The sequence below is a fragment of the Microtus oregoni genome, unplaced genomic scaffold, assembly GCF_018167655.1.
Source record: "Microtus oregoni isolate MIOR12 unplaced genomic scaffold, Mior012 000005F_ref0000423, whole genome shotgun sequence".
NCBI classification, from domain to species: domain Eukaryota; kingdom Metazoa; phylum Chordata; class Mammalia; order Rodentia; family Cricetidae; genus Microtus; species Microtus oregoni.
This window is the reverse complement of record NW_024543064.1, coordinates 7757598-7781210: the sequence shown is the minus strand read 5'-3', so window position 1 is coordinate 7781210 and position 23613 is coordinate 7757598. Positions and strand designations below refer to the sequence as shown.

The window sequence follows — 23613 nt, the reverse complement described above, 5'->3', positions numbered from 1 at the left end:
TGCATCCATTTAAGGAAGGCAGCTCATCCCGCAGCAGCAGGTCTATATACAGTAACGAGTCCCTTCCTTCCTGCTCTCAGGGGAATGTCGCCCTCCACAGACACCAGCGCAAGGAAGGAGCCCCTCCAGTCCTGGGTGAGCGGCTCTGACAGGTCCCTGGGAGCCCTTGTCCCTCGGGGCCCTACTCTGGTGGTCACCTGGTGGAGCTTTAACTGAGACTCACCTCAGAGACGCAGGTGCTAGCAGATGAGGTCAGAGCCAGGAGTTAAATATGGCAACTCATATTTATTACAATTATGTACAGTCATATCTTATATTCTGAAATCTATACATGATCACATAAATGAACATGTGTTTCTCGGTGGGAAGAGCAGACGTGGCTGTTGGTCAGGAAGGCCCTGCTGCCTGGCTCCAATGCAGGAGGGAGAAGCACACTCACTACCGAGTAGGCAAACACAGCAAGCGAGGATGCTCTTGTGTAGTATACAGGACAACAGGGCAGGTGGGCTGGAGACAGGTGCCCAAGGGCAGCATCTGTCCGCCAGGACCTTGCTGTGGGGAGGCTGGGTCCTGGTAGGCCCACAAATGAAGGGCAGGTCCAGGGCTCTGGCTTTTGGAACAGGAAAAGAAAAAAACCACAGGCCAGCCAGGGCTCAGTGGGAGACAGCAAGACCAAGGGGGGCATAGTTCTCCCTGCACGAAGGTGACAGGAGGCAGGAGATGCCATGCACGGTGTCAGGTAGTCAAGATACTCAGAGGACACACCTGGACAAGACACCTGTCCAGGAGGGGTTCAGCAGGGGCTTGAGCACAAGGCTCCTGAGTCCTCTGTCTGGCTGTGAAAAGCCAGAGCCACCAGGGCCGAGGCTAGGGCTGAGGCCGGGGGAGGTGTCTGAGAGGCTGGTGAACAGAAATACAACCCCACACTGCTGCATCTGAGGACAGCCCCATCCCTGCTTGGGCTGCTGGCCACCCTCATGGAGGCAGAGCCACGACTCATGCCCACCTGCCACTGATGTCCTGGGTCGCTGGAAAGGCGGACAAGCAAGTGCCAGCCCTAGTCTCGCTCACTCTCATTGCTGGCACCCTCTGGTCTCCGCAGCTTCTCTACCTGTTCATTGATCTGCCCGTCCCCGCCCCGCCGGTCCTCCCTCTGTACCCCGAGGACATCCTCCTCATCCACATGGCTCACATCGTCGTCCTCATCCTCCTCGTCCTCCTTGTCCTCCCTCTTCTCCTCCTCACCCTGCACCTCCATCCTCACCTGGCCTTTGACATCTACCACCCCCTCCCCCTCTTCCTGGGGGCCCAGCAGGTGGTATGTGGCTGTGGAGCCCTCAGGGCTGTGGCTCTCCTTCCCAGGAGAGGGTGATGTGGATTCGTTGCTGACTGGGGAGATGTCACTGCTGCTGTGGTGGTTCACCGCTGCAGGGCTGGAGGGTGACGGAGACTTCACTGGGATCTGCCAGGAGGGGATCTTCGGGGCTGATGGGGAGGGAGGGAACTGCCTCCTGGCAGTGGAAGAAGAAAAAAAGGAAGTAGGCAGAGGTTGGTGATAGATCACTTCAGGCTCCAGAGTCACACCCTCCCTTGATCCCTGATCCCTGAAGGCTCGGGGATGGGAACAGTTCTTCCAGGGCCACAAAGCAGGGGACTTGAGGTCTCATTAGTCAAGCTGGATACCGGAAGTGCCCTGTGCTAACACTGTCCTAATGCAGCCTCACACCATCTCAGGGCAGGACCTACCTGCCTTGGCAGCTGCTGGTCTGCCAGCTGGAGGTGCAACACACTCTGCGGCCTGCCCCACCCTATGCAACACTGTCCCTGTTCCACTCCTGTGGCTGCACAGGAACAGAACAGGAAGCCAAAGAGACCAAGACTGGGAACACAGGAACCCTAGTTAGTGCGTTCATCATTTCAGCACAAGGCAGCAGTGGGGAACCCTGGCTACTGGTCAGGGCGCAGAGGCATTAAGAGCAAAAGGTGACGTTAGAACCCTCTGCTGGAAACCTGTGAGCCCAAGGAGAAGCCAGCTCTCCTTCCAGGCCCCGGACCAGCAGCCTGCCCAGAGTGACACCCGTGCCAGGACATATCTGAAGTCAGGTCAGCGTGGTCATGGCTCAGAAATGGAGCTCTATGACAGTCTTGTTTCTGCAAAGGCTGGGAGGACAGCCTGCTCCTGTCCAGGGCTGTGCCACCTTCCAGCATCAGCTGCAGAGTCAGCCTCTGACCCAGAGCCCATCCGGTGGCAGCACTCATCAGCATATAAACGCACTAAGAAACTCTGTTTGTCGTTTTCTTGGCTTGAGTATCACCACGGGCTGTATGTGTCCCTTAGTCACACAGTCGCCTCTCTGCTAAGTTTGGAAAACCAAAGACTTCTAAGAACAACCTGCCTGCCCTGCCTGGATTGCCCATATCTGCTGTAGAGATCCATGTCTGTCCGTCCATCTGTCCTGTGCCACCCACCCCCCAAAAATTGTGATTTAGGAGGCTTTAGGAAGCACAGTCCTCCAGTTTGGGCTCACCACGGCACTCCTTACCCCGTCCTTGCACCCCTATAAAGCCCACCTTGGGTGTCATGGTCTTGTTTCTGGCCAAGCAGACACACACATGTCCAGACCCAGCCTGCTAGGGCACACTCAGGCAGACTGACTGCTCACTCTGGCTTCCTGGGCATTGCCCTTCAAGTTTTCGAACTGGGCACTCCCCAATCAGGGCTGCCCTGAGAACAATGTGCTGCTGCTACAGGGAGCACCGGGAAGCTTCGTGGGGGCAGCGCTTATTCTGCTGACTCTGATTCTGCAAGCTCTCACTCCCTGTAGCCCAGGGGGTGTTGTCGAGACAAGGCTGCCTAGAGAGGTGCAATGCTCAGGAAGGAGTGGCCGCCTCCAGGTGCCCTGTGTCAGTCAAGTTCCCTGCTCTCTGCCTCAACGCTGTCCCTCTCGATTGGTTTCTAATGTGACGCTGTGGACACTGTCCTCCTGAAGTGGGAGGGCCTCTTGGGAGGGGAGGCAGGATCTTCATCTTCCAGCTAAGTGAGGGTCCTGTCCCGCCCATGACTGCTGGGCCAGCCCACAAGTCACATCCCCACCAGGTTGACCCTGGACAAGACTGAGCCCCAAGCGTCCCCTCCTACCGATTCAGAAGAAGCCCTTTCAAGGAGTTGATTTCCGACTTGAGCTCATTGATGTTCTGGGACTCCAGGATCCAGTTGGTTGACGTGGTGGCCTAAAAGTCAGAACACAGGGAACATGGGTCATAATGGTGCCTGTTGCCAGCCTGGGTCAGGTGTTGGGGGACTTAGAAGGACCTGGATGGGCAGCAGCTGGAAGCCATTCTGTTTCCCACTCTATCACTGTCACACCTGCCCGTGACAACACCCTAGAATAAACAGTCCCCAAACCCTGTCTGGGTATACAGTGATGCTAAGGTCACTGCATGTCCGTAGGCTGGCACTACAGTGTCGTGTAAAATAACAAAACAAGCCCTATCCCTCCCACAGACACTGGCATATTCATAGTGGCAGGTGACAGTGGAGGGGCTTTTGTAGCCATGAGAATCTTCCATTTCTGTCGAATACCTGAAACTTCCATTTAAACCACCACCCTGAAACCCAGTTCCCCCAGAAATCAGGGCTAACCAGTCCGGAGAGGCCATGGACAGAGCACAGCTGGAGAGAGGCCACTGTCTGCAGTTCTGCCTTTAAGCAGGGCAAGATGGCAGCCTCACCCTACTGTAGTCTCCATGCTGCTTGGGCTCTCTGCTCTGGCGATGACCTCGGGTCTCCAGGGCCTTCCCAGGGTCAACAAGGACACCCCTAGCCAAACCCCACGCCATCCAATCTTATTTATTCTTTGGGACAAATCAAGGCTGAGTGGTGAGAAGGCCTCAACCAAAGGGCAGGGGTAGGGCACCTTCCTCCCACTAAACCTCAGCGAGTCATGCTTTACAGTGTGAAGAGGAAAGGCCAGGCAGTGGTTCACACGCCAGGGCTGTGGATGGCCACGTGGTCTGTGTGGGCAGGCATGAGAGGCAGGAGGCTCTCAATTCACCAGACTCTCCCCAGGCTGCTGAAGGGACAGACCTGGATATACCATGATTCCTGACAAGGTGGGGTACGTTAGGCTAGCCTAGACAGCCCACTGGGCACACTTTTGCGGGAAGAAACCTCTCCGCTGCTGGTCTCAGAAAGGAAGACTGGGGGAATCTAGAGGGAGCAGGGAGCGGCCAGTGTCCTCACATGCATCGCCATAGGGTCCGTACACCAGACCACAAGGCCCGGGAGCCACTGTTCTGGCTTCTGCGAGCCCTTGACAGCTACAGAAGCCCATTAACAAGGGAGCGATTTCCACTCACTGGCCACAAAGGACTCAGATTTCCAAACGCACATGGTGCCAGATGCCAGGATTTAGAAATAAAACCTGACATCTGGGGCTTTTTAGCCAGTCTCTTTAAAAACCAGTTGTAGCAAACTCGCAGGCTTCCGTTTTATGTAGGTTTTTAATTACTTAAAGCTCTTCTTTTCATTTTTTACAGTACTCCAGTAGGAGTTTGGAAGGCAGATATAAAAACTTACATTACAGCTGAGAAAACATAGCTTGAATCTTTGGTTTATGGGGTAAGAGGAGTCCGCACACACTGTGGGCCTGGGTGCCAGGCCAGAGCCCCACTTCGGCTAGGAGAACAGAGAAACGCTCTGCTGGGCGGGAGCTGTGACAACTGCAGACCCTCCCAGACCCCCAAGCCAGCCAGCCCCACCCTCTTAAAGTACAACACGTGGTCTTCATCTCGTGCTTAGGGCCTGAGAACACTTTTCCAATTTCCGGAATGGCTGCTGGCCACTGGCAGGCCACAGATCTGAATGATAACAGTCAAATGGGGGCACACGGCCTTCCTGCTTGCTTTACAGCCACCTGGAGGAGACACACAGCCCAGCAGGGTAGCACCCAGTCACCTGAGCAGGAAGTGAGACAGCCTGTGTGAAAAATGGAATAGATGTTGGGAGAGGGCTCTTGGGAACTTTCCTCACAACAAGGACCCTGGGCTCCAGCACAAGTGCAAAGATGCTCAGTTTCCTGGATCTGCAGTCCAGCTGTGCAGTCTGCTCAGCACCCCTGCAGCAGCTCGGGCGGGATCTTCCAGAGGGTCCCATGGACCCAGTAGATGCTGCCTCTCAGATCTTTCTAGCTAAGATTGGTGCTTCGGGGATGACACTTCACACCCAAAGCTGAGGACCCGAATCCTCGGCTCTGACTAGTACCAGACACCACTCTTAAGCACAGAAGACACACAACAAAGTAGATACTGTCCCAGCTCCATCTTACAGACTCAGAACACATACGCAACTTTTGCCTGTGGTCTGACAGCTGGCAAAGGGAAGAGTGAGGATTTTATCCAGACTGACCCCCCAGACTGCTGTTGAGCAGACTGCTCCAGACCTAAGCAGCGAGGCATGGAAAGCACTTCAGTCAACCCTGGTTGGCTCTAATTCCTTTCAGATCATCTGACCCCATGGATTCTGGGTCTAGGAACTGCCCACTGCAAGGCTGAGCCCAGCACCTTCGGCAGAGTGGGAACTAGGAAACCGCCCGTGGTGAGCTTCTCTGTTGCCTGGACTTCTCCTTGGCCAGGCTGTGACCTACAGCTTGCCGGGGCACGCCTGCCATCAAAAGTCCAGCAGCAGAGGGTGGCTTTTCATTCCTGTTGTCAGGAGGTGGCACAAAAACAGGAATATCATTGTTGATGGTTAATGCTACACTGAGGCAGTGGTACCCCGCTTCTTTAATGGAGGACAGCATCAGCCTGAGGTGTCACCCATGACAGAAGATGACAAGCGGAGGACACTAGGCCCTCAGAATACAGTAGACAGGTGGAGACCTTAGAGCTAAATGGAACAGACCTGGGCCTGGGGACCCAAGGGTCCAAAGGTAAGTACCTTGGCAGCGGCCAGCTCATGGGCCAGCTCCTGGACCTTCTGCTGCTGCTGTCTCAGTAGCTCTTGGACAGAGGCCAGCGTTGTCTGTACCTGAGTCACTGGGGAAGAGAGCATTACATCTGGTAGTCAGTGCCCAAGGTTCCCTCCTCGCCCACATACCTGCAAGCTGCCCGCCTCCCTGCTATGTGTAATTTATCTGTAGGCCCTGCCCCCACACCCAGATAATTTATCTGTGCCTGGGGTGATCCACCCGCACTGTGTGTAACCTCTGGTGTTTCTCCTTCATCTTTCCATTGTGTGCCTGTCCGTGGTCAACAGTACATCCGTCCAAAACCTCTCCCCTCTAATTACGCCTGGCTGTGACGTGCCTGGCTCTCTAGCTCCTGCCATGCTCCAATCATTCATCTCTCCGGACTCACAGTGGCCTTGGGGGCTCTAGGGTAGCTTCAGTCCCAGGAGAACTGAGACTCAGGTCTCCGCCATATCCAGGAATGGGAAAGTACAAGTCCCACCTGTGCTGGTTTTTCCATTCTGTTCTGCCCCACTGAGGACTCGTCAAGGCCGCTCTACCATGTGACTGCTACTATGTCCCTGCCTCCTAGGAGCAATGGTCCATGGGACAGACGAGTTAGAGAACTCCAGACAGCTCTGCACAGGTGCCAGTGAGGGGCTGACTCCTGCCTGGGACAGGTGACTCTTCTCCCTGCCTCAAGGTTTAGATGTGCAGCTTCCACTTAGTAAACAAGTTCATAAAGGAGAAGAACCACCTCTGCCACAACAGGTCCCAGCTAATCTGGGCCATCACTGGGGCAGCAGGTACTGAGTGCCATCGGCATGGAGTCGATAACAGAGGAGGTGGTAGGGGTCCCGGGAGCCACAGTAATTACAGACTCTCTTGACCCTGCAACTGGATTCTTCGAGGGAAGGGGGAAATCACTGAAAACCCCCCTGAAAACCTCATAGAAGCAGAAATTAAAAATGAACTTTACAGCCCTTAGAAAGGCTGTCATTTTATTCCCCTTATTAATATTCTGAGGTTGGGAGCCTTTCCGTAAAAACATAATTAATTGAGGCCGCGCCGACAGTAAACAAGCAATTTCAAATTAAACCGAAATGACGGCGGCTTCATTTGCAAATGTGAACAGATTCTCAGAGCAGATAAATGAAGTCACCACAGAGTGGAGACGGAGGGAGAGGGAGGGGCCGAAAGGGGCTGCGTGAGGGGGCTTTGAGGGGTGACTTGATGGAGTCATTAATCTTTACCTGTCTGGGCCACGCTGCCACTCAGTTCGGAGAGACTCGCCGCCATCCTCTCCAGCTGCTTCCTGTCCTCTCGGCCTCCCAGGATGAGGGGCAGCAGGTACTTCTGCACGAAGGGACCAGGTGAGGAGGTGGCCACACCAGCCTCTCAAATCCCACCACCCAATTTGCCCTGATCTTCTGCGGGTCACTCCAGTCCCAACACACTCCATACTAGAAAAAAGGTGCTTGAGAAAGTTACGGGGCTGCTTATGGCCTCCTAAGAACTTCTGCGGGAACAAGGACAAAGACCAAGAGAAGGGGAGGAGGAGTCAGGGGTGCCTAGCACAGGCCGAGCCAGGTCTCTGAGCTGTCCCTTGTCCCTTTCACTTACTTTTCTTAGATATATATGTCTACGATGCTTGTAAATTCTACTTGAAAAGTTCTAAGGAGGCTGCAGAGGGCTAGAGGACAGCCAGGCACTGGCCCCGTGGTGGGTGGCTCTGGGGGAGAGCAAACCAGCTTTCACTGTTCCTTTCTGAATCTTTAACACCTGAACTCTGTGAATGAAACAAATGGCCTCACCCATCCAGAAACAGCATTAGATCTGCATAAACACAAGGTTACTGGAGAAAGGGAGAAAATCAAGAGCTTCTGGGGTGGTTATCTTCCACGGTGGGAATAAAGAGGGCACCCTGAACTCTTCTAAACATCAGAAGGGGCTTTCTTCACGGGAAGCCAAAACAGTCTAGACCCTCCCAGAACTGAAAGACAGGCAGAGGAGAAACTGCACCAGGGACACAGGAAGCCAAGGTTGCTGACTGTGGGGCTACCAGGCAGGAACACCTACGACCAGCCTCCCCATCCTTTGGGAAAGAGGGGGACACAGCTGGAAATCTGTAGGGAGTGGAACAAGGAAGTACAGGGGTTGGAGGTAGCAGTAGCAGGTGCTAGGAGAACAGATGGGAGAGCCTGTGCTTTGCCACCAAGCAGTTTGGGATCTGGAGACCTTCTGGCCCCCACTCTAGGGAGGCGAGGTCCATACCAATCTGAGAGGACACTGTTTCAGCCAAGCACACAAGCCTGGCAAGTGGTACCCAGAGAGAACTTAGATTTTCTGTTTATTTGGGTTCCAGACAGGAAAAACAGAGAGAATGTTCTCCATTATGGGTCTTGTACTAGGGAAGAAAAGCAAGTCTCATGGGGGTTTGTGGGAGAACTCATTTCAAGAGAAACTCCGAGTGAAGCTCGCCACTTAGCATGTACACAGAAGCCGTTTCTATTTCGCAAAGTGCTTTGCAGCCACAGTGTGAGTTATTACCCACAACCGAACGGAACTCATCAACTCAGCCTGACGTTTCCTAAGTATAAAAGTCAAGAAATTCTCAGTCGCACAACCAGCTACCCCCAATTCCTCAGGCCAGAGCCTGTGAGCAGGGAGTGCTGCCACTGTTCTGGCTAAATCTCTGTGCCTATACAAGGCAAGACAGTCCCCCACTTTTTAAAAACTTAAAGAAAAGTACCAGAAGATGCTGAAGACATTGTTGTGTCACCATTGTGACCAACACTTCAATGTTTCCTTTCTTTTTAAAGCAGGCTGGTGGCCAGAGCAGCACAGAAACAGGTGACAATCTCTGTGTCACATCTGAACCAAAGTGTCACACCTCCTGTTCTCTTGGAGGGTGGGGGCAGGCGATGGGACAATCATGTGCTGTACACAGGACACTCTGTGTTGGCGTCTGTCTGCAGCTGCCCCATGCACACAAGGCAACACAGCAGCTCAGCAGCAGATGTCCCAAGCTTCTGAATTTCTGCACAGGAATTTCTGCCACAACTCTGTCATTATCTATTCTATGAAGTCAAAAACTAAGAATCCAAGAATACAAGGTTTACACACATTTCCTGTGCTAAAATCTACACTGCAAGCCTGGGAATTCAATAGGGTCCTAAAAAAAAAAAAGTTGCCGGGTAGCGGTGGTGGCACACACCTTTTTTTCCCAGCACTCAGTAGGCAGAGGCAGGTAGTTCCTTGAACTCTGTGAGTTCAAGGCCAGTCTGGTCTACAAAGCTAATTCCAGGACTTCCAGGGCTAGATAGAGAAACCCTGTCTTGAAAAACAAACAAACAAACAAATAAACAAAAAAGTCACCAAACCATGCTGGATTAGTGGGAGACCTCAGAAGAGAACATGGCTTCTCTCCAGGGTAAGCAGGCCTGGCTGTGGGGCCATCCTGGCTGTGGCCATCCTGGCTGTGCATCTTGTAGACTAGCTTCTCCCAATCAAGGTGGGGCCTTTCCACCGGTATTACGGGAGAAGATGTTTGTTCAGTGCCTTCAGCTCTGCTACAAGCATCAACTCTACGGTTGAGGGCTGGCTGACTCACAGGCTCAGGGAAAATCCCACGTTTATACAGATGCTACCACAATCCACAGAAAACAAGAAGTGGGCTCCCTGAGCTAGTTGTAAATACCAGGGTGGAATAAAGCCATCTAAGGGGCTTCCCACGAGCCAGCACCACTCCAGCACTGTCCCAAGACTGACTCCTGGGTAAAGTTTACAGATGCTGAAAGCCCTCACTCACAGCCAGAAGATACATCAATACACCTGACCTCCTAAGCAACACGGTGCTCCCGAACTACTTCACTGTGCCCAGAATACTTGCTGCAGAGGTTGGGCAAAACTGTCAAAAGCAAAGCCTGTCTCTGTTTCTTCACTGAGTATTGTGCCCAAAGTGGGAATACTGACGTGGATAGGCACACTTTCACACCACTGTGAAGTCAGATCATCTGGTCTAGTCCTGCCTTACAGACAAACCGCTACTCTGGGACACAGTCAGGTTCAACACATACAGCTGGGCTCCAGAGTCCAAGCTCTTAACCACAAGGTTACTATGTCTCTCAAACATACTTCTCAGCCAGGCGGTCGTGGCGCACACCTTTAACCCCAGCACTTGGGAGGCAGACAGGCAGATCTCTATGAGTTCAAGGCCAGCCTGGTCTGCAGAGTGAGTTCCAGGACAGTTAAATCTACACAGAGAAATTCTGTCTTGAAACCCCCGTCCCCTCCCCCCAAAATTTACATACTTCTCACTGGTAACAGGCGCTACTCTGAACACCCACCTGGCCTTTTAGCTCATGCTGTGGGGGTGGAGGGTGGGGGATGGGGGTGGGGGTGATCCAGCACGGGAAGCTGGAGCAGCAGTGCCTGTGTGCCTTGTGTTTCGCTTGCTGTACTGCCTGCTTCCACCACAGCCTCTGTGCTCTAGGGCAGAGCATCCACTGAGGTCAGTGCCTCTGTAAGTCAGGGGTCAGGAAAGATGGCTGAGCGCCAAAGGGTAGCGGGGCACAACACTCTGCTGCCCTTGGGAGGCAACTTACCTTGTAGAGCTGGTGAAAGCCAAATGCAATTCCCGCCATGATGATGGCCAAGGCACCGTAATCTCGCCATAGGGAACCTCCGGGGCCTAGTCGTAGAAAAAAAAAAAAAAGAAAGAAAGAAAGCTAGGTCTCCAGCATCCCTCCCTAGGAGTGGAGGAGTGGGAGTGTCTCAGTTGGCAGGCAAGTGAGACACACAGCTGTAGAAAGTAGCACGCGACCATCAGAACATCTGTAAGGCTCTCCTCTCTTCTTCCCAGGCTCCCAGAACCATCTGCCTCACTCGAGATAGGAGTGACCTGACCCTGAGACGCCGAGGAGAGGTATCCAGCTGTGAGCTGAGGGTCCAGCTGTGAGTGCGGGTCAGAGGATCTTTGGCCTGGCCTATGAGGTCAAGGAACAAGGATCATTCTAGAGACTACACACCACCAGAGGGATAAACCAGGGCCCACAGTGACCTGGGCCTCCCTGCTCTGCTCATTCCTCAGGTTCTAAAGACACGAGTCTGCAAAGGACTAAGTAAAGCAACTTCTGAGGATGGTGAGGGACAGGGCCAAAGCCTATGTCCTGGAGGCCAGCGTGTGTGGGGTGAGGAAGACAGGTCGGGGCCATCAGAGTACCAGCCCACAGCAGTGAGGTGGCAGTGAAGGACTTGGGAGAGGAAGTGCCACAATCTCAACTCTGTTCCAGGAGAACACTGGGATAGCTCTGGGGAAAGCTAGAAGTAGGGGACATTTTTGCAAGGGCCACGGAGGCGGAAATAGGCTAGATCAGAGGTCAAGGACATTTTAGAAGGAGAATTTGTCATTGTTTTGAGGAAGTGGACTGAGCATTCAGTCCTCACCTCATGCCAGGCTCCTGGCCATTTTTTTTTTTTAAATTGTATTCTTCCTTTCTGCAACTATGATCTGAAAACAGTAAATGGAAAATTCCAGAAAGAAACAACTCACAGGCTTTAAACTGTATACCATTCTAAGTAGAATGATGGCATCCGAGCCCTCCTGTTCTGACCCCCAGGACCCCACCGAGCTCTGCCCAGCGTATCCACACTGTATAGGGCCACTGATTTCCATCTGCCTCTCAGACCGATTGTCTCAGCATCTCAGCACAGTCTGGGCAACCCTTATTTCACTTAACAATGGTCTCAAAGCACAAGCGCTGAGATGCATTGAATCTGCCTAAGAAAAGCCTAAGCATTTCCCTTAAGGGAAAAACATGAAAGTCCTCAATAAGAAAAACAATGATGCGCTGTCAGATCCTGGGGTGAGGAGGTCATGCCTTTTATTACAACATACTACCACAGTTACACTTTACTACTGTTAATCTGTAAGTGAAACTTTATCACGGCTGTGTATGTAGAGAGCACCCAGTCTCAGGCTTCCACTGGGGTCTTGGGATGTATACTCTGTGGGCCAGGGAGATTCTACTTGCATGACACAAGTGGGCTCTCTACCATCCCATGAAGGGTTCATGAGGGGCTTAGGTCTGTAACCTGGCCTGCTTTCTCCAGGCCTCCGGGGCCCTGCCAAGAGGAAAAACAGAGACCACGGTGGGCACCCTTGGCAGTTAAGGATGAAGCAAGGTACTGTGCCAAAGAACAACTGCCCAACAGGGCGCCTGACAGGCTGTGGGGAAGCTACCTTCCTCCAAAGTCAAGCCTGGGAGCAAAGAGGGACAGGAATACTGTGGGGACCCTCGGAGGGGGACTAGAACCAGCTTTGGTGCTTCAGAGAGCTCTCCTCCTCTCCCTTCCCTCTCCACCTGTGCCAGCAAGCTCACGGAGGTACCTGCCACCATCTGCTGTCTCGGGACCAAAGGAGAGGAGCGAGGTCTTGTTCAGGCTTAGTGGTGGGATAGGCATGGAGCTGGGGTTGTGGGCATGTGGCCCAGCCAGGAAAGCCAATTCCTCATGACTTCCAAGAAGGTGAGGGGCACACCCGTTCTATCTGGACTATTAAACAGCATTTTCAAGGGGCAAGAGGGTATCGGAAGAATGTCTCTTTTCCTGTACTCATGAAATCCACTTGGGATTCCCCAACATGGCCCAGCTCATCTTGGCCATAAAACTGCAATTAATGTAATGGCTTCTCCCAGCCTTCAACTCCCATTTCTATTTTACAGATTCTGACAAGACTCATAGTTTAAGCATCAAGTAGAAGTCAGCGTACTGTAAAGAGGCATTCTCTGCTACAAACAGCCGTTGTCCACAGCTCCACGCTATCCTTCCAGAGAATGTTTACACACGTGTAAAGCACGAGGTGCACGTCTGATTCTCTCCCTTCCTCCCACTTCTCAGCGTCTTCCCCACAGCTGTCTGCTATTCCACGGAACCTGCTTGCTGACAAAGAGAGCCCCTCTCTGGTCCCTAACTGCAGCACACACACTGACTTGTGTCAGCTCCCATAGAGGCTGTCAGAAAACCCGAGACTTCACAGGGACATGGGTCAGAAGGCATGGTTGTGATGCCAAGAGACAGGCCAGACTCCTTCCGTAGGGCTTTGCAAATCCAGCCACTAGCCACGGTTTCAGCTTCCGTTCGGTGCGTTCAGCAGACGTAGATTGGCAGCAGCAGAATGGTGCTTTGCTCTGCTTTTAATGAGCACCCATCTTATTTGTATGCATTTCCTTTGGGCAGTGTGTGCATTCCATTTTCCTACTTCATTTCTTCCCCTCCTCACTTTTGAGAGACTTTTTTATGTAGCACGGCCACTAGTCCTTTGTGACAAGAATCATAAAGACCATTTTTTTTTTGTAGTTCTGCTTATGGTCTTAAGTGGCATGCAAATGTTTCGTGTATGTGTGTGTGCACAGACGTATTTGTCAATGTGTTCTTTTTTTTTTTTTTTTTTTGGTTTTTCGAGATAAGGTTTCTCTGTAGCTTTGGTGCCTGTCCTGGTACTAGCTCTTGTAGACCAGGCTGGCCTCGAATTCCCAGAGATTCGCCTGCCTCTGCCTCCCGAGTGCTGGGATTAAAGGCGTGCGCCACCACCGCCCGGCGTCAATGTGTTCTTTTGTGAGGCCTGGGATCTGTGTTATGGCTAGCAAGGATGTCCCTACTCTCCCCGTCTGGACTACACTGTGATGCCCAATGAGGTGTTCACATCTGAAAAGGCCATCCATGAAGGTAAGGACAGCCTTGCTGGTTACAGACAACCCTGTGTGTTGCAAGTTCCCTCTAGTTCCATAGGAGGCTCCGAGGCCTCTCTTTGTTGGACCCTGAAATGCAAAATCTGAGTCTTGTGTGGGTCTTCCCATTGCTCCTTCTCTTCTAGTCTGCTCTGCTCGTTACGCCAGGTGTAAAATACACCTAGTGAGGGGAAGTCCATTTTTAGGAGAAAAATGTCATAAAAGAATGACCTTGCCACACTTCGAGAGGGTTCTTGTTCCAGAGGGACATCTGTCCACACAACCCAAATCCCCAGAGAACACCTTACCATGGTGCTGCAACCAGCAAACCACATTCACCATTAACTCTCAAACTGCCACTGGCCACTGAGTATCCTACAAGAAGACAACTGCACTAGGCTGACAACTCGAGCAGACCCCCAGCCTGCTGAATCAGTTGCTTCCCCACAGGCACACCTCCCATGCTTGGACAAGCGCAGCCTCTTTCTGCTGACATCGAGACCCTGAGGCCAAGCAGCCTCCAGAGCTTGCGATCTGGGAGCTCAGGCCTGCACAGCTGTCCACCATGCAGGAGCTCTGCCCTCCCCAGGCCCGAGAAACACCTGTAGTTCCCTGCCAGCTCACCCTTCACCCTCACTGCCGTGGCGTTCCTGCCAGGCTCGCGTTAAGAACATTTTATTGCCCCCTGGTTTTCATTATTAATGAAAAGGGACCAGAATGATCTTTCCTAAAGTTCAGAGAGTCTATAAAGACTAGAAGCTGAAATGCCATTTTACTCGTTTTAGAGATGTGTGATACAATTCTGTCTTGGCAAAATGAAGAGAGAAAAACTCAGATGAGAAAGCTTCTTTTCCGCTGCATGGCTTCAAGGGTAAAAGTCTCCAGTGAAGCAGCAGACCCTGGCGCCCACCTCCTGCCCACTCTGAGTCCAGGAGACACTCCTATCACTGCAGCGCCCAGTGTCCGAGGGCAGAAGACAGGGCCCGCAACCTGATGGCTCCAGGTAGGAAGGAAGATGAAAAAGCTTTTTAAAAATTATTGCATATATTTATCTACCTATATGTGATTAAGGGCATGAGTGCACCCATGTGTGGTTGTGCTTTCCAGAGTCTGTTCTCTCCTTTCACCACATGGGTCCCAGGGATCAAACTCAGGTCATCAGGCTCAGTGGCAAGAGCCTGTACCACTGAGCCAGCTTGCCGGCCTGAATAAGCTATACAACTGGGGCTGGAGTTATGGCTCAGTGGTTACTAGAACTGGCTGTTCTTCCAGAGGGCACGAGTTTGGTTCCTAGCATCCACATGGCAGCTCACTACTGTCCATAACTCCAGTTCCAGGAAATCTGATGCCTCTGTAGTCCAAGGGCACTGCACACATGCACACACAACACACAATGAAAACTAATACAAATAAATCTTTTTAAAAAAAGCTGCACGACTGACTACCAGGCAGCGTAGTCATTTAGGAAGCTGAGGCAGGAGGATCACCAGCTGAAAGGCAGTCTGGGCGTCAGGACACAAAAGTGGGAGTGAGAGCACCAGAGAGCAGGATCAAGGGGGCCCTCTCAGACTACTGACGGCTTCAGTACCCAGAAGGTGGGACAGAGAGCGCCTCCAATACTGTATCCCTGGGGGCTTTGTTTTTTTTTTTTCCAAAGATTTATTTATTATATATACAGTGTTTTGCTACATGGTCACCTTCACACCAGACGAGGGCGTCAGATCTCATTACAGATGGTTGTGAGCCACCATGTAGTTGCTGGGAATTGAACTCAGGACCACTGGAAGAGCAGCCAGTGCTCTTAACCACTGAGCCATCTCTCCAGCCCCCCTGGGGGCTTTGTAAGCACGCGGACAGCACTGAGTGCGCTATACACTAGGACTCTAAGGTATGGTAGGGAACCTGCTGTGGTGAAAAGTCTTTGAAGTCTGACACTCTAACCTTTACACACTGCCTCTCTGAAGCTGCCTGGAGGTCTGCTCAGAGGTTCAGGATTGGGGCAGTTGTAGGGACAGTGGTCACAGTGGCAGGGGAGCATCTCCAAGGCTCTCTAACTATTCTCCAAACACCAACAAACTCAGTATTGCCAGGTTCTTTCACTATTCCTCAATCAAGAGAAACCTTCTTAGTACACAGGGACAAACAGAAGCAGGCAGGAATATGCAGAGGACTGCAGGTCCAAGACAGGCAACTGAGCTGAGACGTATGGTCTCAGAAGCTCCACCAAAGGCTCAAGAGCAGCAGCAGCAGCAGCCCTGGCACTTGGCATGTGATCATCTTGCTGAGACAATGTACTTCAATGACTGCCCTTGGGAGGCTGGTGGCCCAAGCACAGGGTAGGGCAGTGGCAGACATCAGCAGGACAGGTGCATGCTCCTCCTTGCTCATCAAGGCTGGAACTGTGACTCTACAGTGGTGGGCCTAGCTCCTCAAAGCTGTCTGCCAGCTCCACTCAGAACCCACCCTGAAAATTAAATGACAAGACAGGATCACTCAGTAGGGTCCTGGACAAAAGCCAGTCCACAAACCAGCACCTGCCATGGTGTGGAGTCGCTGGGCCTTTTGCACAGACAGCAACTGAAGGTTCTGCAAACCAAGCTAAGCCAGGCTGGCTGCAGTGCCAGGCACCCAGGCACTTGGCTGTGGATTGCCACTGTGGACAGAGAACTGAACCTAGAGGCCAGCATCTAGAAGAAGACATCGCAGCTCTATGCACAAGAAGTGAGCAGTCAGTTCAATTTTAGCTCTTCCACATGATGTTGACTCCTGGCAGCTTATTATATACTGGGCGTATCATGTCACAAATGAAGGCAAAGAACCTTAACACTAAATTGCCAAGCAGCAGTCGCAGCCAACATAACCCAGGCCTGGCTTCACACGCACTTCCAAGAGATATGAGCTTTTCCATATTTCTTGGGGCTGTGATGCTACTAGCAGCGTTATCTTTAGGCAGGAAGGCTAGCGAGTAGTGTGTCCACGTTCCCTCATCACAGCTGAAGAGCTATAAGCTCTGGAATCAGGTGCAGTGTAGTCCAAGATACTCAGAGGCTGAGCCCAGGAGTGGAAGACCGACTCAGGCAATACAGGGAATGGGGTCTCGACAAAAACCAGGGCTAGAGGGATAGCTCAAGGCAGAGCATTTGCCTAGCATTGATACCTTAGAAGAAAAGGGAAAAAAAAAAGGTAGGGGAAGGGAGGGGAGGGGAGGGAAGAAAATTGTGGTGGCTCAAGCCTTAGCTCTAGACTACAGGGTGAGACCTTTCATGTGCACGCACACACACACACACACACACACACACACACACACACACACAGCAGCCTAATTAAAGAGAATCCAGAAGAGATCAGAAATAGACCATGTTGATGACTAACTGATTTTTAACAAAGAAGCCAAGGTCATCCTGTGGGAGAAAGGACAACCTGTGATAATGGCATTGGAAGAAGTGAAAATCCACATAAAAAAGTCATGAGTTTACACTGTATGCAAAAATTAATGCTACATGGGTCACACGAGGAAAGAACAAAAACTACATAGCCATACAGATTCCATATGAAAACAGAAAACACAGAAGTCAAGTCTTGGGACAGGGAAAGACATAAAAAGTGTGGGCCATAATGTTGTGGGATTTTTGTACACTCTGTGAAAATGTGTTGCTATGATTAGTGTAAATAAAAGCTGAATGGCCAATGGCCAGGCAGGAGGTACAGGTAGGATTTCTGGGAAGAGAAAGGAAGAGGAGAAGATAATAGAGACACCAATAAGACATGGAGGGAATCAAGACATACAGAATAAAAGAAAGGTAAAAAGTCACGAAGCAAAATGTAGATTAATATAAATGGGATAATTTAAGCTATAAGAACTAGTGGGACAAGCCTAAGGTAAGGCCTCGCTTTCATAATTAGTAATCAGTCTCCATGTCATTATTTGGGAGCTGGCTGGTGGACAGAGAAAGACTTGTTACATCATAAAAAGCAAAACAACTGAAGAAATGAAAGTCAACAAAAGGAACCATCACAAAAAAATCTAGGTCACAGACTGGGAGAACAAGAGATGCAAACAGGAGGGACTGGAATATCGACAAAGTCTAGCAACTCAACAAATCAAAGACAAGGCAGCATTTAAAAGGTTGGAAGACTGCAAGAGTCTTCATAAAGGACTATGAACAACTGGGAGGAATCTGAAGGAGGGAGGGTTCAGCAGTTCAGAGCACTGGCTGTTCTTACAAAGGACCCAGATTCTGTTCCCATCACCTACACAGAGGCTCACAACTGTCTGTAACTCCAGTCCCAAGGGATCTGATGCCTCTTTCTGGCCTCTACAGCACCAGGTACACAAGTGGTACACAAATGTACACGAAAACAAAACACTCATACACATAAAATAAAAAAAAATGTGACCCTGAAAATATGATTAGCATCACTCGTTAGTATATAAAATGCAAAGTTAAACCACAGTGAATCCTGCTACATAATGTTAGGACAGCTAAACTTAAAACTGAGAGAACCGAATTCCAGCAAGGAGATGTAGAACTGCAAAATAAACACACAAACCTTAAAACTCCCATTATGGATGTCCTTAAGATGGCACAGTGGGTAGAGACACTTGCCACCAAGTCTGGTGTCCTGTGTGCAGTCTTTACAATACAGACAGTAGGAAAGAGCTGGCTTGTTCTTTGACCTCTACTGCATAGGGTTTCTCATGACAGATACTCTCTCCTGTTTCTTTCTTTTCTCTCTGTCTCTCTCTGTCACACACATCCACGGTGTGTGTGTGTGTGTGTGTGTGTGTGTGTGTGTGTGTGTAATATGTAATGTATGTATGGATCAACTTTTAAAGCATTTATGGTAATAAACTAAGCACAGAAACTACACATATGTAACCTGAACATAAATGAAGCTTGTGAGAAGACAGCTTTATTTTATTTTATTGAGCTCTACATTTTCTCTGCCCCTCTCCCCGCCTCTCTGCTCCCCTTCAACCCTCTCCCATGGTCCCCATGCTTGCAATTTACTCAGGAGATCTTGAAAAGACACAGCTTTCTTCCTTTTTTTTTTTTTTTTTTTTTACTAATTTTTATTGAGCTCTACATTTTTTCTCTGCTCCCCTCCCTAACTCTCCCCTCCAATCCTCTCCCATGTTCCCCATGCTCCCAATTTACTCAGATCTTGTCCTTTTCTACTTCCCATGTAGATTAGATTTATGTAAGTCTCTCTTAGGGACCTCACTGTTGTCTAGGTTCTCTGGGATTGTGATTTGTGGGCCGTTTTTCTTTGCTTTGTGTTTAAACACCACTTGTGAGTGAGTACATGTGAAACTGTCTTTCTGGGTCTGGGTTACGTCACTTAAGATGATGTTTTCTAGCTCCATCCATTTGCCTGCAAAATTCAAGATGTCGTTATTTTTTCTTCTGTGTAGTATTTCATTGTGTAAATGTACATTTTCCTTATCCATTCTTTGGCTGAGGAGCATTTAGGTTGTTTCCAGGTTCTGGCTATGACACACAATGCTGCTATGAACAGAGCTGAACACATGTCCTTGTGGCACGATTGAGCATCCTTTGGATATATACCCAAAAGTGGTCTTGCTGGGTTTTGAGGAAGGTTGTTTTCTAATTTTCTGAGAAATCACCACACTGACATCCAAAGGGGCTGTGCCAGCTTGCATTCCCACCAGCAATGCAGGAGTGTTCCCTTTACCCCACAACCTCTCCAGCATAAGTTGTCATCAGTGTTTTTGATCTTGGTCATTCTTACCAGGTGTAAGATGGAATCTCAGAGTTGTTTTGATTTGCATTTCTCTGATGACTAAGAATGTTGTACATTTCCTTAAGTGTCTTTCGGCCATTTTAGATTCCTCTGTTGAGAGTTCTCTGTTTAGGTCTGCACTCCATTTTTTATTAACAAGGCACAGACTGGTAGTTACCAGAAACAAGGCACGGTGATAAAGGCACAAAGAAACTCTTTAGGATAATAGAATCTACATTATGTTCCTTTTGGAATTTTCTGCATTGTAATTGCAGTGATGGTTACACTAATAAAATGAGTTACAATTTATCAAATTGGATACTGAAAAACCAAGACTCTTACTACATGCATATCATACTTGAGAAAACTGATTAGAAAGAAAATAACTAAGATCCAGAAATCAGAAACTTGGTATCCAGCAATTCCATGTAGACACCATCCATTCAAGCATGTGTCCACATAAGACTTGCACATCAATCTTCTCAGCAGCATTATACGTGCCAACCAAAACAGGGCCAAAGATAGAGTACTTGCCTAGCATGTACAAGGCTCCAAGTTCAACTCACAGGATGCAAAGAACCAAAAACACAAGCAGGAAGTCATATACTGCCCTTCATCTGGTGCACAAAATAAGGACTGTTAATACAATGAAGTGAAAAGGAACACTGCAATGTGGCTGAGCCTCATTATGTTAAGAAAAAGAAGCCAAACACAGAAATCACCCACTCTGTAATTCCATTTACCTAAAAAGCCCAGAAGAAGTGGACTTATGGTGATGGAAAGTAGACTAGTGTTGCAAGAAAAGGGCTGCTTTTTTGTCCTGGCCACCTGGCTAGCTCAGTAGGTAGTGCATGAGACTCTTAATCTCAGAGTCATGGGTTTGGGCCCCACATTGGGCACCAATTGTTACAAGGGGAGGGCTGCTTGTTTGTCCCGGCCATCCTGCTAGTTTAGCCCCGAAATAACCACACAGAAATTGTATAATTAAATCACTACTTGGCCCATTATTCTAGCCTCTTATTGGCTAACTCTCACATCTTGGTTTAACCCATTTCTATTAATCTGTATATCACTATGTGGCAGTGGCTTACCAGGAAAGATTCTAACAGTGTCGGTTACAACAGGCAGAGGATCCACAGCATCTCTCTGACTCTGCTTTCTTCTTCCCAGCATTCTGTTTAATTTTCCCCGCCTACCTAAGTTCTGCCCTATCAAGGGCTCAAAGCAGTTTCTTTATTAAACAATGAAAGCAACACAAAGACAGAAGGACCTCTTACACCAGATTAGTGGTTACCTGGGGAAAATGGTAGGAACAAGGGTTAATAGTGAATGGCTCCAAAGGGTCCTATGTGAGTATAAGAATTCTCTAAAGTGGGTCTATGGCAATGGTTGTACCCTAGCCAAGTTACTAAAAGCACTGAATTGTACACCTGTGTAGTAATAAGAGCGGCGGGGCTGTGTCCCCAGCACCCCGGCCACCTGGCTAGCTCATACCCCGAAATAATTACACGGAAACTGTATTCTTTTAAACACTGCTTGGCCCATTTCTATCTAACCTCTTCTAGGCTAATTCTCACATATTAATTTAGCCCATTTCTAATCACATATGTAGCACCCCAAGGTGCGCTTACCGGGAAGATTCTAGCCTACATCCATCCTGGGTCGGAGTTCATTGCGTCTGCCCGGGAGAGGGTAGCATGGCCTCTGCTCCAGAGAGCAGAGCTGTCAAGTCTGAGCTCACTTCCTCTTCCTCTCAGCATTCTGTTCTGTTTACTCCTCCCACCTATGTTTTAACCTATGAGGGCCAGCCAAGCAGTTTCTTTATTTTTTTTAACCAATGACCTTCCTCCATCACACCTGAAATGGGTAAGTCTTGTGATATATAAAGTACACTCCAACAGTTCTAAAAAAAACTGTTTGAGGGGCTGGTGAAATGGTTCAACGTGGTAAAGGTGCTGGCTGCCAGGGCTGCCAAGTTCAGTTCATTCCCCAGAAACCACATGATAGAAGGACAACCAACTGCCATGGCTCCCAGCTGAAAACACCAGCTGCTGCAGCCGAGGCTGCTGGGGGGAAGCTGACACAGGATAACCACTCTGGAATACAGTTTACCAGCTTCTTATAAGGTTAAACATACACTTAACATACAAACCAGCAATTCTCCTCCTAGGCATTCACCCAAGAGAGAGAAAAGCACACAGAGACTTCAACAGGAATGCTCACAAGAGTTTTATTCATAATGGCTAAAAACTGGAAACAACCCAAAGTCCATCAGCTGCTGAGCGTATAAACAGTGATACACCCTTCCACACAGTGGGATGCGGCTCAGTAATAAAATGAAGCAACTTCTGACATGCACGGCAACCTGGATATATCTCAGCACTATGCTGGGCAGAGAGACTAGACTAAAGCGTACATGCCATATGGTTCCACTTATACAAAACTCTAACAGGCAGTAAGAAAAAGCAGCATAGTCGTGGCCCTGGAGGCAGGATGGGGCTGGAGTGACTGGAAATGGGGCATTAGAGAACCTTTTGGGGGTACTGGAGATGTTCTGCAATGCAGTGATGTTTACCTGATGTGCACACTCAAAACTCAGATGGTGCAATTACAATAGGTGCATTTTATTTCATGTAAACTACCCTCAATAAAGATCACACACACATACACACACACCCTGTTCAATGTTTTTTCAAGGAAGTTAGTGGTGGCTGAGAGCAAAACCCAATAATACTAAAACTTTTCCCTAGGCATTTGTGGCTGAAATCAAGGGAGAAATATGACCCAAGGATTCTAACACAGCCTGAAAATTCATGCCTGAAAATGCTTGACTTATACAAAAGAATCTAACATTTAGATGTTATAAAGAGTGATAATAAAGTAGCAAGTCCTACCTTCCTAATATGCCAGCTAAACCTTTCTAAATACCACAGTACTAGCCACCGGAGCCTGCCCAGGTAACAATACCCTGTGTGTAAGCGCTCATGTCAGCTCCAGCGACACCTTGCTGGGTACATGATAAGGAGGGCAGGAGCAACTTGGATAGGCATAGCCTCCAATGATTGCCCCCAATTTGTCAGCATCCGTTGTAGATGGGAAGATGATGCAACCACACTCTTGTCAGCACGCGGAGGATAAGAGGATATGGAAATTCCTAGGTGTTCTTGGGAGGCAGCTGTGATCCTTTTCCTTCCTGTAGGTTGGTAGTGGCAGATGAGGCATTTGGGGCTGGAGCAGGTGGACAGGACAAGATGGATGCCAGCAAGCTGTCAAGGATGCAGACCTGGGTCCCTGAAGACAGCAGAGCCTCCACGGTGAGCTAAATGCCCTATGTTTAGATAGCAGAAAACCTATTTTCTGAAATGTAGCCTTGACTTAGTGACATGAAAAACCAGTTCAAGCCTCGTCCTTTGGGGACTCTGAAGATGACTATTCTGGAGTTCCAAACCTTTGCTCCTGCACACTGCCAGGAAACTCGCAAGCCCATCATTGCATGGCACAGCAGTGGCGACTCATCTCTGTCCCTCCCCAAAGCCAGGCCTCCTGAAAGTGAGCCTGGCCCTTACTGTTTCCACAACCTGCCCAGAACAGACTACATGGACTGAGCATGAAAATGGTCTGGCCAGTGGGCTGGTGACCAAATGGGCAATTGTCAACAAGCATTTCTTCTCGGTTCTCACACACATTCCCACCATAGTTGGTCCAGGCAAAAGCATTTCTAGATATGCTAAGTCAGAGCCTCAGGCCACTAGAGTTTTTAAAAAGCCTCAGGACTCAGACTAATATAAAAGACACTGAAGTGCACAGTGGTAGGGAACAAGGGTGTGAGAGCCACAGGGCGCCTCCATCAGGTCAGAATGAAGCACTGAGAAGATGCCCTGAAGGGGTGGACTGTGGACTCCAGTCTTAGGGAAAAGCAATGTGCTGCTGGACAAAGATGACAAGGAGGGCAAGAGAGACTCAGGCAGGCACACCCCGTGTCCAACTCTGAAACAAACAACATTAGCTCTCCCTGTCTGTTGCTGCCTATCCTCTGTCAGAGACGGATAAGATGCTTTTTTTTTTGCCTCTTCCAGCACGCTCCAGCTTCTCAGATCATCCAAAGATCCTTAAGGTCGTCATGCAGTTTCCTGTCTTTGCGCTCTTGTTCATCCTGTCAGAACACTGAACCCGTCACCCACGGGGTCAGT

General features: G+C 49.7%; 1 protein-coding gene across 2 annotated transcripts in view; it reads right to left on the bottom strand.

Annotated features, from left to right (window-relative positions):
• Positions 1–271: 271 nt before the first annotated feature.
• Positions 272–23613, bottom strand: part of LOC121448176 (peroxisomal membrane protein PEX14-like) — a 138426-nt gene continuing 115084 nt past the window's right edge. For both annotated transcript variants that reach the window (XM_041651967.1, XM_041651969.1), the window contains exons 5-9: positions 10556–10641; positions 7202–7304; positions 5939–6036; positions 3140–3231; positions 272–1511 (exon numbers count right to left, since the gene is read on the bottom strand). In XM_041651967.1, coding sequence (XP_041507901.1) covers positions 1058–1511; positions 3140–3231; positions 5939–6036; positions 7202–7304; positions 10556–10641 — 833 coding nt within the window. In that variant the 3' untranslated portion in view covers positions 272–1057. The remainder of the gene's footprint in view (positions 1512–3139; positions 3232–5938; positions 6037–7201; positions 7305–10555; positions 10642–23613) is intronic.